Raw genomic sequence first — 15,574 nt, forward strand, 5'->3', positions numbered from 1 at the left:
GAGTCTGGACGGACAACTATGGATGAAAGTATTTACGATCATATAGCCTTTCGATTAAGAGAGGTTTTGCTGGTCTGTGTTCGATGAACGGCCATTCGATGCACATGCTATTTGATCAGTAAACACAGACCAGAGAAGAACATGTAAACTCCACACAGACAATGACAAAAGAAGTGAGACTTAAACACCAGTCCCTGGAGCTATATGACAGATATTTTAACCACTGAGGCACCATACTGTCCAAAATTAGAGTGGGGTTAGAGTTACAAGGTATGTGGTTGTTGTGTCATGTATGCTGTGTGTGGAGGAACTGTTTATTGGAAGAAATACTGTTTATAATTCTGTCTACAATTAGTACTTGTGCCTTTTCAGTGTACCTTTTTGTGGAATTGGCTTTTTTATTTATAGCATCCTCTCTTAAAAAATAACAAACATTAAAAGAAAAAAAGATGTCTGTTTTTTGCACTGTAAGATGACTCCAAAACTTTCTACATCAGTTTATCATTAAAAATAGGATACTGTTTTCATTAGACTGTAGATGCAAATACTGCTGGAAAGCCAAACAACAAACGGTGACAGTGATATATCTGAAATATTATTATTAACACATTCAAAATGATGTAATGCACATAAGAACATTTTAAAAATGTAATCCTGATTTACCAAAAGTCTTGAAAGATGTTTATATCCCCACACCAACTTGCAGTCAAAAACCTAACTTTTCATTTCACATTCCACTGTAACTCAAACATTGAATCTGGCAAGATAAACACACTTGAATGAAGATTAGATCACAGCTACACATCTGCTTTTTGGAACCCATCATGTTTATCATCCTTTATAAATATACTGATTTTTCCCATCTGAGATAATGCTTTCTTAGTAACTGTTTCTGCTCTGTAAAAAAAAAGTGTAAAACATCTGTTAAAATGTACTGAAGACCACCCTTTCATGTAAGATCTCTGGGTATTTACTATTCTTTACTGATTTTCTTTTCATATACACAAAATAAAATGTACAATTACCTTGACAACCTGAGCACTGAATGAAGAAACTGATGAGGTCCAGAAGGGCTGCATCTCTGTCCTGCTTATAAACTTCAAGCCAGTCATCCACCACTGACTAGAAGAGAAAAAAACGTCATTTTAAAAAACTGTCATCCAATGGCACTGAAGCATACTTTTAACACAATCTGTAACAGTTAAACAATATGACATTTTGAAGTAAAGTATGGAGTGCCACATCATTTTCCTGTGATCGCTGAAGCTTTCAGTTAAGGTAATTGTCTCAGTGGTGAATATCTGCACTTCCATCAGGATGCTAATTTAATATAAATCATTTTATCTCGACTGTACTTTAGTTGTTCAATTTTTAAATAAGAATATCTAGTACTCAATGAATTATAATTGTTGGAATTCGATTTTCTCAAGCTCAGCATCCCAATGTTATAAGTTAGTGATAGGTTTTATAGTAATACGATCTACTGTGAGATCAAAGCTAGACAAGGTTTATTAAGCCTTTCAGTGTTTCCATTTTCCCCATGATGGTGCAACTGTGGAGTTAGAATATGCAAGTAAAGGTGTACAGACTGCAAAGCACCTGACACAATGGTATAGTAGAGTTGCAAAAAAAAAATAAAAAAACTGTTTTCACCCCCAGTCTGGGAGGCTGTGGTATTACAAGTTGGCCTGGTAAAGTTTGCTGCCAATAGGTTAAGGATTGGCTTCCTATAGCGGGTCCCATTAAATATGCACCTAGTTGGTGAATATAACATATTTTGTATAATTTATTTATTTTTAGTTACTTAGTTTGTTTATCAGGGTAGTATACGGATTATAACAGCCCATTTGCAGGCACAACATGGGTGAAGAAATTCACACACACACACAAAAAAAAATAAACAGAACTAATTCACAAACATTAAAATTAACAGTAACCGCAGAAGATAGAGATGTGATTCTGTAAGACTGGAGTCCCATGGGTAGTACACTATAGGTGCTTTTGCCTAAAAAATGCAAATTGGAGTCATGAACATAATCAACCCCCTTTTCCCCATTTTCTACACGGGGTTGGGATGTTGTCTCAACTGTCACCACTTCTCTTGATTCAATCCCACTCTCTTACCTTCTTCAACAGTCATGCGTGGCTGTCTCAGGTCTTCTCTCCATCTCTTTGTTTCTTCATGCCTTCTTCTGGTCTGTCCCAAACCCTTTTCATCAAATCATCTTCTGCTTTCCTGCACATGTCCCCAAATTACCATAATCTGTTCTCTTTGAACTGCTCTGCAATTGGCGCTACTTTGGATTTTGCTATAATTTCATCATCCCTCCATCTGTCACACAGAGTACATTCTGCCACCCATCTCAGGCACTTCATCACCTCTAGCTTCCTCAACTACTTTACCTTTACTGCCCAAGGAAACATGGGAAGGGCTGAGGTATTATAAGATATATTAGCCATCTGAGAAACTGATGAAGAAACATGGATAGCAAACAGACAGGCTAAGGGAGTGGAAAGGGAAGAAGGCTGGTAATCATGACAGACTTGCATCTAATTGAAACAGAATAAGATATCCCAAAATGCAGGACAGAAAAGCAAAGGAATTTATTTATTTATTTATTTAGTTAGTTGCCTTTGTTGACCAGGAAACTCTGACTGGGCAGAGCCCATTTTCAGTGGAGGCCCAGGGAGAAAAGCTCCACCACAGTACATTTATAGTAACAAGTGAATTTCAGACAGTCCTCAAAAAACATCAAAATTTCTAAAAAAAAAAAAAAAAAGGCATAATTACAAGACCGGTATATACAGTAAAGTATTTACATCAACAATTATAAGTCTATACAGTTCTTGTAGCTCTGAAATCTTGACGGAAGTAACTGGATTGATACTGTAGAAGGATAAACGTAAAGTTGTTTATTGTTCTTACATTTCAGTAAAGAAAGGTTTGCAAAAAGTTGAAGACACTTACTGAAGTAAGCTGTAAAAGTATCCAGGAATGGAGACTAATATTCTATAAGGTTGTAAAGAGTTCAACAGATATAATGAAATCATTTATAAAATTATGTATGAGGGGAGGGGTACATATTACAATTGTATGTAAGGACAGTGGTAATAGCATATGGCTGAGAGAGCATGGTAAAGGATTAGTTCAGTACAGGCTGCCTGTTCCAAACTGAGTGTTTATAGAATGTTTATAATTCGGGTATACAAGGGATGCATGAGAGGGCAGAGCAGTGCATTGGGGCAGTTAGCAAATGAGCAAGTTGAGAAGTGTTGTTTAAAAGAGGGATTGAAAAGGGTGTATTGTTTCAAGTGCAGCAGGGAAAGTTATTAGGGGTGTAATGATTCAAGCAGAGGAGGGCAAAACGTAGTAACAAGCAATAAGACGTTTGTGCTTTCACCAGTGGTCTCAACCTGGTGATGAACAGGGGCATGACCAGAACTGAGAAAGGTATTGTTTAAACTAGATTTGACAGCTTGGGAGTTTGTCATTTTTACTTCTGTAGGGATGGCAAATGAAGTGCTTGACCAGGACAGATCATTCCAAATTGTGAACAACTGGAGCAAGGTCAACAAAATTACAGCTGAAATGCCAAGGAAAGTTCAGGGAGCATGAAGGTAAATGTAAAATGTGGCACTGGAACTTACTAATGTTGCATCTGCAGGGTCCACTACAAGAGAGGGGGAGAGTTCAGGGGGTCCATACAAAAACACGCATGCATGTATGCATGGGACAACAGAGGGATGCAGTATGAAGAGGGAGAGCAGTGTGGGAACTCGGAAGCTGGCATAAAACTGCAGGGAAGAGTGAAGTCTGGGAAAGGATTTAGGAAAAGCATGATAAGAGGTTCTACGAATAAGAGTGCAAAGAAAAGAAGATGAAAAAAAGAGGAAAAGGAAACAAAGTCACAGATGTAATAAGGGAAAAAGTCATGACATATAACACAGAGAGGCAGGAAGATGAAATAGAAAAGCAGTAATACAGAAACCCAAGAAGCAAGTCAGAGCAGCAAATGTTTGGCAGGGAGACTGAAAGGGTTTTCTAGTATAGTAGAGAGGAGAGAAAAGAAAAGGACGTCATTAATACGCTTAATATGATTAACTAATGAATGCATGTAAATGACAGAAGACAAGGACCAGGTTAAGGCACTGCAAAACTTATTTGGTGAAACACTGACATAGGAAGGAAGGAACAGCAATTGAAACATGGAATATTACTCCCAGAGAGTGGAGCAACAACACCTTGACAGTGTAAGGAAGGGTAATATCCATGGATCAGAGGAGTTACAACTCCCAAGTCCTCACAAAAGAAGACAAGAGAATGGTACGGAGGTGTCTTTCCACACAGGAGGCAAAAGATCAGATGGAGAAATTAAAAACTAGTGAGTCTGACCTTGGTGGTAGGAAAATGACAGAAATGATCATCGGTAATGGCATTTCTGGACTACAGCCAAGTCCAAGAGTTAAATCTGCATGGAATGTTAGCGACAAATGACTGCCAATATTTGTTTTCACTTTTTAGACTAGACTAAAACAGAACTAGATGAGGCATCCTAGCAGATTTGGTGCAGCACAACAACATGAAGGCATTAAGGTCTGTCTGTCTATCTGTCACATTTATTAAATGGGCTCCAAAGGAAGGGAAGGGGTCAGGATAAGAGCATCACAATGGCAGGAAGGAAGAATAAAGATAATGCAAGTCAAAGAAACACTAAAACCAAAAGGGAGAGCAACTAAATATGTGCCACAAGGACTGGTGCTGAGACTTATTCTATGCAGTGTCTTCACCTCAGCTGTATCAGACAACACAGAACACGATTAACATGTTTGCAGATGAAACCAAGGTAGGAACCATGGCATAAGATGGGGAACACAGCCAGCAAATGGTCTAGGAAAACTAGTCAGACGAGCAAAATGTAAGCAACTACCATTTCATACAGGTAAATGCAAAGCCCTACACTTAGGATACATTAACCTAGGTGGGAAAATACAGAATGGACTGGAGGAGCATATAATGAATGCAGACCAATAATGGAAAAAAAAAACAAAACTAGACAACAGAAGGGTGGCAGCTAAAGCCAACAGGAAGCTTGGAGGTATCTTATGGGGAACCAACTGTAGAAACAAGAAAGTCATTCTCCACTGTACAGAGCAGTGGTCATACCTCAGACGTAGTAATGCATACAGATCTGGAGACCACATGTGAATAAGGACATAGCTATCTTTGGCCAGGCACGGGCTGACTAATAAACATTATGGAGGGGTGAAACTACAACAGGAAAATCTGGGATTCTTTTCATTAGACTAAAATGAACAAGGGGACATGATCAGATTCATTAATATTCCAAGGCCACTGAGTCCTATAACCATTCACCCCTTGCCAGTTCCATCCATTAGGCCTACTCTCCTTTTTCCAGGAAAGCCATATCAGACAATCCCAGAGTAAATCTATAAACAGCAAGATATTCCAGAATACACTGGAAAAGCTCACACAGATGCCACAGCTTGCTTGAGGGTAAAGGTTAATTTGCTTTTGATTTCTTGGTTTTTTTATTACTTTATTGCCTTTTTCTATTTTGTATACTGTGATTTGTTTTCTTTACACTGTTTTACTTATATTCTGCCTTTAATTGCACATTAAAACATAGAAAGAGACTACAGCTGTGTCTCTTGTGAGTCACTGACAGGACTGTTATCCACCCTGTTGTTGTTGTGTTTTTAAACACAACTGTCTTTCTAGTTGCCTGCCCCTTATATTAATTTGACCACACATCTCTTTCCCTCTCCGCTGTCACTGGCTGGTGTGAGTAAACACAAAATTATCATTATGTGAAATCACTCCCCCTCAACTATTTAAATTTATTGGCCATCCCACTGTATTCCATAGAACCAGTTTTTGAGTTATAGAACCAGAATACAAAAGTGCCCACCCACTTCCAATCGATCTTGTTCTTTTAAAATTAGTGGCTCTGCACTAAGACAGCTAAAACTTAAGTTACCCCCTTTCATATCCAGCTGCTTAGTGCACACTGCAGTGTTTAGGATATTAACCCATTTTTTCATCTTACCTTTAAACATCTATTGCAAGACCACCAGTTATTGGACAGCCCACATTCTGCCTCTCAGTAGTCATCTTGGGATTAACGCTTTTGTTTTCTCCTGGTACAGGGACATTATCTCCTGGAGACTGCTGATCACCAGTAAGCCTAATAATTGCTTTACACATGACAGCTTGGAATTTGTGCTTATATTCTGTTCCTGGTGAGAGAAGGAGCAGAGTTCACTGATTCCTGACTATTTCTGGTTGGACAACGAGTGCCTGTGCTTAACGTTCCCAATTGGTCTGGTTGCTATTCAAGGCATCTACCAGGAAAAGGCTACAACAAGTCTACATACCCTTGCATCATCTAGGACAAGATTCTGTATCACCAAACAGGCTGTGTCCTGCTTCTTATGTTAGGATTGGTGCTAATGTTTTGTTTATGTTGACAGAAGAAGCAAAGGAGCATTGTATCCCAGCAGAATGAATTTGTGGTAAGACCAGGTCCAGGACTTGTAGTAGCCAGGCAGTAGCAATTCATGTGACTCCTCTCTTCTCATCATTCTTGACAAGCTAATTCTTTGTTTTTAGTAGGTACTGCTGGATTTGTTTCTAACTTCAGAATATTGGCCTAAATACTTCAGCCTTAAATTTTCAGGGTCTATGTATTAATTTCTCCTCAAGTGTTGGCAGTGTTCTATACAAACTCAGACACTGTGACACTTTTCCTTTAAAAGCATAATTGACATTTCTCTCATACCTAGTTCCACACAGGACAACTAGTTTGCAGTGACAAGAACTGGCTCCATAATTCCAAACTGGATACTCCTGACACTGACAGATTTTCTCACTCCAACTGTCTAATCAATAAAATAGGGTATGTTGCCATGGATATGAACTTTCCCACTGTCTCCATTACCATCTTGGTGGATATGGGCTTCCTGAAGCAATGCAGAAATTGCCTCATGTTTACAGGCAACCAGTTAATTCTCAGACAAACTGATATGGTATGTGAGAGATATATTTACACAATGTCACTGGAGGCAAAGCTCTCACATAAAAATATTCCTAATGTCAATAAGGTTGTCAGAAACACACACACTGCACCCAACACACACAATTCAAAGCAGACATATTAACCCACATATGCTGAGACACTTAAATGTAACCTTCCTAAACCACAAAGACCTCCTACATGAAGTAAACATAAGAAATATCCTTAGCAGCCCCAAATGCACTCTTTCAAAACAACACCCACATAAACACAAAGCCACATCTCATGGAGCCTCTACCTCTAAGCCCATAAGGCAAGCCACCACACAATCCAACATACTAGTCATTGAAGACTTCATCGTGAGACACACTGATGTCCATCTTACCAAGCTGAATAAGGAGAAAGTCATGGCCAGTTCCTTATCAGGGGTTGGGATCCACCGCATTACACACACACTCAGGTCACTGGACCACAAGTACCAATATAACTCAGTCATAGCCCATGTGAGAGTAAATGACCTGAAATGTACCTCCCTAGACTATATGAAGAGAGACATCATGGAGCTCTCAGAGTATGTCTCAGGCTGGAATGAGCCTAGCACTGAGCAGCATTTTTATCTTCTCCGAGGAAGATGCCACAATATGAACAAAAGATGACTGACTTTAATAATTGGCTTAGTTTCTGGTGGCATCTTAAGGGTGTGCAATATTTGTCAGAATGCAATTAGATGGTCAACAGGCCATGCTGCTTTGCTAGGGATGATCTGTGCCTCTCCCCTATAGGGTTTTGAATATTAGCTAAAACACTGTTTTCCCCCATAGTGCCTTCTTTAGGCAATGCCAAACTGAAAGTACTTCCGATATAGCAAATCAAAACCAAGAAAATCTAAAGCTATTATTGTTCAATGTTAGGAGTCTAAACAAAAAACTCCACTCCCTAGAAGCTCTCTTCACCCAGAAGAATGAGACATGTTTTAAAGTCATGGAGAGCACACCAACAGTGCAAGGTTATAATACCTTCCACACATACAGACCAGCTACTTCATAGGCAGGGACTAAAGGTGGAGGTGTTTCTATTTACATCAAAAATAAATATATTTCAAGGCTGATCAATGCACTTGAGCTGCTTCATGTTCAAATTACCATAGGCAAAATCCCATACCACTTCCGTGCAAGCTATAGGTTCCCCTTTATGACCCAAGAAACCCATACCACGTATTTAAACTTATTAGAAACACTAACCATCCAACCCAATACCATACTCATGGTGACTTTAATTACCCCACTATTAACTGGGAATCCTATATGATACCAAACATACAGGCACAAAGATCCTGGATTTTGTAAGCACAAACTCCCTGGACCAGACAGTTAATACACCAACCAGGGGTGCAACCATACTGGATCTGGTCCTCACTAATATGGGAGAGTGCTGCACACCCCCTACTGTAATCTCTTCCCTGGTAAGAACATACCACAAAATGGTCTCCTTTGAAGTAAAAATAAAACCTAGACCCCCAGATAAACCTGGAATATTCAGGAAATACTCTAAGGCTAACCTCCTGCTGCTATGATAACCTGGCAAAATTTCAAGCCCAAGCATGTTAATAGCTACGTAGAGGCAGCTGTACCCACCAGGAAGTACAGAACTAAATCAAAAAACAAACCACCCTGGTGGAATCACAAAATCAACAGGCTGTATAACAGAAGGAAGAAAATCATGGCAAAAATTAGGAGGTGTAGCACATAGCAGGACAAAAGCACTCTCATCAAACTAAATAAACTCAGAGGACATATAAAGTCTACCAAAGCCGTTTGGCCTCCCAGTCCAAGGACAACCACAAAGGATTCTTTAGCTATGTCCGCAACCTCAAAGGCAATACACAATTGTGTGCAGAGCTCACAGTAAATGGAGCTACCTATACTGAGCCAGAAGATACAGCAAACTTCCAGGCAGATAAACTCAGCTCCAACTTTACCCCTCTCTCTCCCTTAACCTTCCCTCAGGAAATATCATCAAATATAACTCCCCCTACTCTCACTAGGGAGCAGGTCCTTAATGCTCTCTCTAAGCCCAAGAACACTGCATCAATAGGCCCAGAAAATATCCCAAGATGCATTCTAAATAGCATGAAACATGACCTATCAGGGCTTCTGGAATTACTATTTAACTGTAACCTCCAAAGGGGCTTGATGCCTCATGAATGGAGAACAGCAACAGTCATTCTTCTGCACAAAGGTGGACCATCTACAGACCCTGGTAACTACAGACCCATAAGTCTCACTAGTCTTACATGTAAAGCCATGGAAGGAATTGTCATGGAAATGATCAACAGAGATATAATAAATCTCCAGACACTGGATTCAACCCAGTTTGGTTTTGTCAAGGGCAAATTATGGCTACTCAACCTGGCAAACTTCTTTGAGAAGGTAACAAAAGCAATGAATGAGATAAAAATGGTTCACACTGTCTACCTTGACCTGGCCAAAGCATTTGACATAATACCCCACTTGGACATTGTTGAGAAAATCGAGAGGTTAGGTACAAACCCATATGTCACCTGGTGGATAGCCAAATGGCTCACAGACAGGACCCACAAAGTTAGAATTGGGGAGTCCACCTCTACAAAGAAGCCAGTCACAAGTGGAGTCCTTCAGGGATCAGTCCTTGGACCAATCCTTTATGGCATTTACTTCTCTGAATTCAAGGCCAATGTCAGTTGTCTTCGGCTGACTAAATTTGCAGATGATTTCAAATTAGGAGCGGTCATTGAATCCCACACTGACATAACTGTTCTCCACGAGGGGCTGACACAGACAAACAACTGACATCAGAGCCATGGACTAAAACTAAATGCCAAAAAATGTATAATAGTATCCATTGGGAAGTCATCCACCCCTTTTTTCTATCATCTTGACAACACACCCCTTAGAGTTGACCCAGTAGTCGGGGATTTAGGGACACATATAGACAGTGATCTAGCCTTTGACCATCATGTGTCTACGGTAGTGAGGAAATCATTCTATGCTGGGTAACTTATAAACAAAGGTATGGCATCGAAGTCCAAGGAAGTCATTTTTCCACTGTATTCAGCATTCATCAGACCTATCATTGAGTACAATGCCCCCTTTGGTATGTACCTAACCAGGCATATCCAATAACTGGAACGTCCACAGAGGTTACTCGCTAAAAGAATAAACGGCGTAAGTAAAATATCCTGTGCAGACTGCCTCAAGGCCCTATCCCTGTATCCTATCTCCCACAGGCTTTTGAGGGAAGATCTATGCCTGGCATACAGGGCATTGTTGACTCCACTCTGATGGAGCTCCTGCACATCCACAAAGCAAACAGCACCAGAATTACCCGTTCTAAAGACTTAAACTTTGCCTGTGATATAAACAGGGCCTGCTGAAGAGACATGTATGCATCCCAGAGACTATCTCATCTATGGAACAGGCTCCCCCATCCATGTGAAGCAGAGTTCCTCCCTAACCCAATTCAAGTGCAACTTGGACAATTGGATGGGGAACAGGAAATTCATCCCCAGTTTGGCACCTATGTCTCAAATGGACACAGGCAACTTATAAATGGTTCATCTCACAGGCCCCTGCTTACACTTATCAAGGGTATCAGAACTTGTCAGAGATTTGGGATGTATGGCTAGGGTTAAAAAGACCCTTGTGTTTGTTAGCCTAGTAAACACCTATGAACCTATAACAACTCACAAACACGGTCTGTAAATTTGTAGAGCTGAGAAGGGTTGAAAAGGTGGGCAGAGAAGGTACAAACTGGAAATAAAGGGTGCAAAGTGCAGCCCAGACCAAAGAAAAACCTATTTAATAACTGTGAGAGAGACTTGAATGCCTTCCTGAAGTTGTGGCACACCATATCTGCTGGGGCACCTCATCTAGTGCTCCTTTACATGACCAGTTGGCATAATGGTTAAGGTCTTCTCTTCCCATGCACAAGGTTCGATCCTGACCTCTGGCCAATGCCTGTATGGAGTTTACATTTTCTCTATGGGTCTCTGTGGGTTTTTCCCCTGCCTCACAAAAACATGTTGCGTTTCCATCACAAACTTACCCAAGAATGGAGCTGCAGGACCTAGAAGATAAAGCAGAACTACATGATTTGATACAGATAATGGGTAACCTGAATGCACATATCGGAACCGACAGAACAGAATATGATGAGTGCCTTGGTCCACATGGGTAGGGCAATAGGAATAAAGAAAGAGGCCATTCTAGACTTCTGCCTGCCAAATGGCTCAATGGTGGCCAAAACATAGATTAGCAAGAGAGGCCGTCACAAGTTCACATACAAGAACAGCCAACGTGCAACTCAGATAGACTTCTTCCTAGTAAGGAAAGGGTACTGGCATAGAATCAGTGATTGCAAAGTCATCCACAATGAAACAGTTGGCCCACGGTATAAACCATTGGTTGCCACAATCAACTGCAAACAGTGGTCAAATTAGGCTCAAAGGTCAACAGAGACTAGGCTGAATATGTGGAAATTGACTGGAGAGAAAACAATTACTCAGGGCTCTAGCACTTTAGGAAGAAGAGTAAATAGGTGAAGCTGAAGAAGAATGGCAGTGCCTTAAAACAGATTGTGTGAAGACTGCAGAACTGTACCTCTCAACCTCTTAGTGCAAGAAATCTGGACAAAGCCAAAAATAATGGGGGACAAATGCCCCAAAATAAGGACAGGTTTTAAACATTGCTGTTATAAATTTAGAAAGTTGCTAGAATACCAGGATTTGTGTTAGCATGTATTTTCTGAAGACTATAAAGTCTGAAACTCACATACCTCTCATTATTTAGTGATGTCAGTCCTCAATGATTTGTCAGCATGAGGAACAGACCAAACAAATAAAGCATAAATCTATACAATTCAGAGGTATATGCAGAACAGGTATGTGGTTGAGTCAGATATGGAAATAGGGGTACATGCATATGGTCGACCAGTGAATGGTTGAGAGGGTATGGCTGAAAGGGGCGTGGCAACATCTCAAAAATGCAATTGTGTTGCGAATCGCAAAATCCTATCCCCTTTTTGACCCATGTCAGAACTCGTTTTAGGCTGTAGTGTGGTTGGAAATTTCAAATTCGGTCTTTTTACGACATTCCAACGGTTCAGCATTTCGGGATTCACGGAGAAAAGTCGGTAAAATGTACGGTGGAGCAATGTGTGCTCGGCCATATGAATGTAAACCATGGAAATAAGGTACATAAGGAAAGCTGGTGGGGGAATGCAGAATTCCAGAAAGTCATCAAAAGAAAAAAGAAGTGCAAGGAAAAATTAGGAGACAGAAAAAATGTGCAAGGCTAAGAAGGAATGTTGGTTGTTTAACATGGAGGCGAAGAGATGAAATAGCAAACAGCAAAGCAACAGAGGCACTCTACCAACTTCTGGAAAGTTAATTTTTAGATGGCACAAATAAACTGCATCAGGTTGCAGGGAACAGGCAGAAAGATAAGGAAGATAGCTAGACACCCTTTGTAGCAGATACCAGTAACAACCTGCTCACCAGCCCACAGGAAATCAAAGGCAGGTTGAAGGAATACTTTCAGCAGCTTCTGAATGAAGAATACCCTGTAGAATTTGTACTGCCCCAGACACAGCCTATGATGAAAGAAGAGGAGCAGCCCATCCTAGAAGAGGTAAGAACTGCAGCAAGGAAAATGAAATGGAGATGAGATCACACCAGATATGATCAAGATGTTGGATGAGATAGGCGAGAAATGGCTCCTGAGGGTACTCATAACACTATGGAAAGAAGGGTGCATCCAAGATGATTGGAGAATAAGCATATGAGTGCCAGTGTACAAGAGCAAAGGTGACACCTACAGAAAGTGTGGTATTATAGGCAGAGTCCGAGAAAGAACTTCAGCAAAGGATAGGGGAATGGAGGGCCAAACTGAATGCACATGGGATGAAACTGAGTACAGATAAGACAGTTGTAATGTCAGCACATGGAAGAAATCCGAAAAAAATCTGAAAATTGAGATATTTCTGTAAAATAAATAATTAAATTAATTCCTAAGCAAATAAAAACAAAAATAGTGAAACAGGTTGAGATATTTAAGTATTTGGGAAGGGTGGTGCAGGACAGGGGAAATCTGAATGAGGAGGCCAAAGCTAGAATCAGAGGGGCTGCAGCCAAATGGTACAGAGCGTCAGGGGCAGAATATGACAAAATAATGCCAAAGAAACTAAAAGTAAGGTGTATGAAACAGTGGTGCAACCAGTACTATTGTACAGTACAGAAACCCGGACAGTAAAGGCAGAACAGCTGGGAAACTAGAGTTGATGGAGATGAAGTGTCTGAGACAGGTGGTAGGAGGCACACTGTGGGACAGAAGAAGAAATTAGGACATCAGAGCAGAAGCTATATTAGTCCCAATTGCAGAGAAGGTCAAAGAGAATAGATTACTTTAGTTTCGGCACATGTGCAAAAAAGCAGAAGACATTCTGGTGAATAAAGTTTGGGACAAACAGGAAGAAGGCAAGAGTAAACTAGGCCAACCAGCTAAGAGATGGATGGATTGTGTGAGAGAAGACCTATAACAGATAGGCATGACTGCTGAAGAAGTTAGGAGAGTGGTATTGAAGTGAGAGAGATGGCGACAGTTGACATGACACCCCAACCCCATGTAAAAAACAGGAAAAAGGTGGGTTGATGAGAATGATGATGATGCCTGATACATAGACTGGGTTGTAGAAACGTATAGTGATGGGCAGCTCAATGAACATCCTCAAGAAGGAATGGGACAGACAGACCAGAAAAGGCAAAACCAACAGTAGAATGACACAGTGGTTAATAAAAGTAACCAAGCCAGAATCCCCCTCGAAACAGCAGCTTTATTGGAGAACAAACAGACAACTTCAGACTTAGCGCTTTCTCCCACAAAAGGGCATCATCAGAGTAATGCATGAATAAAACACAATTCAACATATACTGACCAAAGATGTTACCACCCCCTCCACAATCCAATAGTCAAAAGACACCAATTAATACAATTAAAAATTAAGCTACCACTATACTACTTAAAGAAATATGTACAACTTATAAAAAATGTATACAACTGTGAAAAACTAACCAAACTGTCACAACTGTTAAACTAATTATTATGTTAAATTTTTTTTTGTATATATATATTGGGTGTTAGTTACTTAATACTAACAAGGTCTTGTTGTCACCTCAATTTTGTGGTAGATAGAGTACCTTATAACGATAGGGGAGGTGACAACAAGACCTTGTTAGAGGTCAAAGAATGCCTTTGGCAATTGAGGCTGAATGCCTCGACTAGTCCTGGCATTAATGAGTATATTTCCTTACATAGTATATTGAAATATAGGTCCCATTTAATCTAGAAAGTATTTTCGATTTATGACCTTGTTAGTTGATGTAAATGTATTGTTCACAGTGAAGTACATACATAATGAATGTTATATTTAGTTTGTGGCATCCTGGCTTATTAGAGTTTTAACAATATTAACAACACTTTTTATGTTTAGCATTTAGTACGTTTTTAAAGCAATTCAGTTGAACGTAAATGCATAATAATTTTGTATAATTTTAACATAGTAGTATTAAGTAACTAACACCCAATATATATATATATATATATATATACAAAAAAATTTTAACATAATAATTAGTTTAACAGTTGTGACAGTTTGGTTAGTTTTTCACAGTTGTATACATTTTTTATAAGTTGTACATATTTCTTTAAGTAGTATAGTGGTAGCTTAATTTTTAATTGTATTAATTGGTGTCTTTTGACTATTGGATTGTGGAGGGGGTGGTAACATCTTTGGTCAGTATATGTTGAATTGTGTTTTATTCATGCATTACTCTGATGATGCCCTTTTGTGGGAGAAAGCGCTAAGTCTGAAGTTGTCTGTTTGTTCTCCAATAAAGCTGCTGTTTCGAGGGGGATTCTGGCTTGGTTACTTTTATTATAGACCAGAAAAGGCAGTGGGATGACAGGAGGGCATGCACTTGTTTCTCTGTCTAGTCTTCCCATTGCTTGTGACTATCAAACTGGTTTCTTCTGCTAATTCAAACTGTTTTCTTCTGCCAACACAAACACCTACTTTTGAAGGCAAAATGGATAAGTGGGAGGACCTCATTAATTAACAACTTTGAACAGTCTTCAAAGATGGTCTTATTCTTCAGCAATCCAAACTTGGATTCTGCAAACAGTTTTTGACCATAACAGGGTTTGAAAAAGGCTGTTTCAATCACTTCTTCTGTGAACTAATACTTCTTTCTGCATCTCCTGGGCTACCTGCCTTACAACTGCAAACTGTTTTCTTGTTCAAATCTTTATTTCTTTAAGAATTTATTTAATTATTTACTTTACAGAAATATGATATCTTCTGGGAAACAATAAATTCCCCACAAGCAGTTAAAATGTTTCTGTCATGAACCCCTCCATCTTGCCTTCTTTGTAAAACACTATACATAGTATCACGTCATTACTTCTGCCATTACCTGAACTATCTATATCCCATTTATAGCTAGAATT

At 39.7% G+C, this 15,574-nt stretch overlaps 1 protein-coding gene across 3 annotated transcripts in view; it reads right to left on the reverse strand.

Annotated features, from left to right (window-relative positions):
• The window catches only part of LOC122802711 (cohesin subunit SA-2-like), a 1,740,876-nt gene that overhangs the window by 1,471,317 nt on the left and 253,985 nt on the right, over positions 1–15,574 (reverse strand). For all 3 annotated transcript variants that reach the window (XM_044072465.1, XM_044072464.1, XM_044072463.1), the window contains exon 5: positions 1,026–1,122. In XM_044072465.1, coding sequence (XP_043928400.1) covers positions 1,026–1,122 — 97 coding nt within the window. The remainder of the gene's footprint in view (positions 1–1,025; positions 1,123–15,574) is intronic.

The sequence above is a fragment of the Protopterus annectens genome, chromosome 5.part0 (genome assembly GCF_019279795.1).
Source record: "Protopterus annectens isolate FY-2018-M chromosome 5.part0, PAN1.0, whole genome shotgun sequence".
Taxonomy (NCBI): domain Eukaryota; kingdom Metazoa; phylum Chordata; order Ceratodontiformes; family Protopteridae; genus Protopterus; species Protopterus annectens.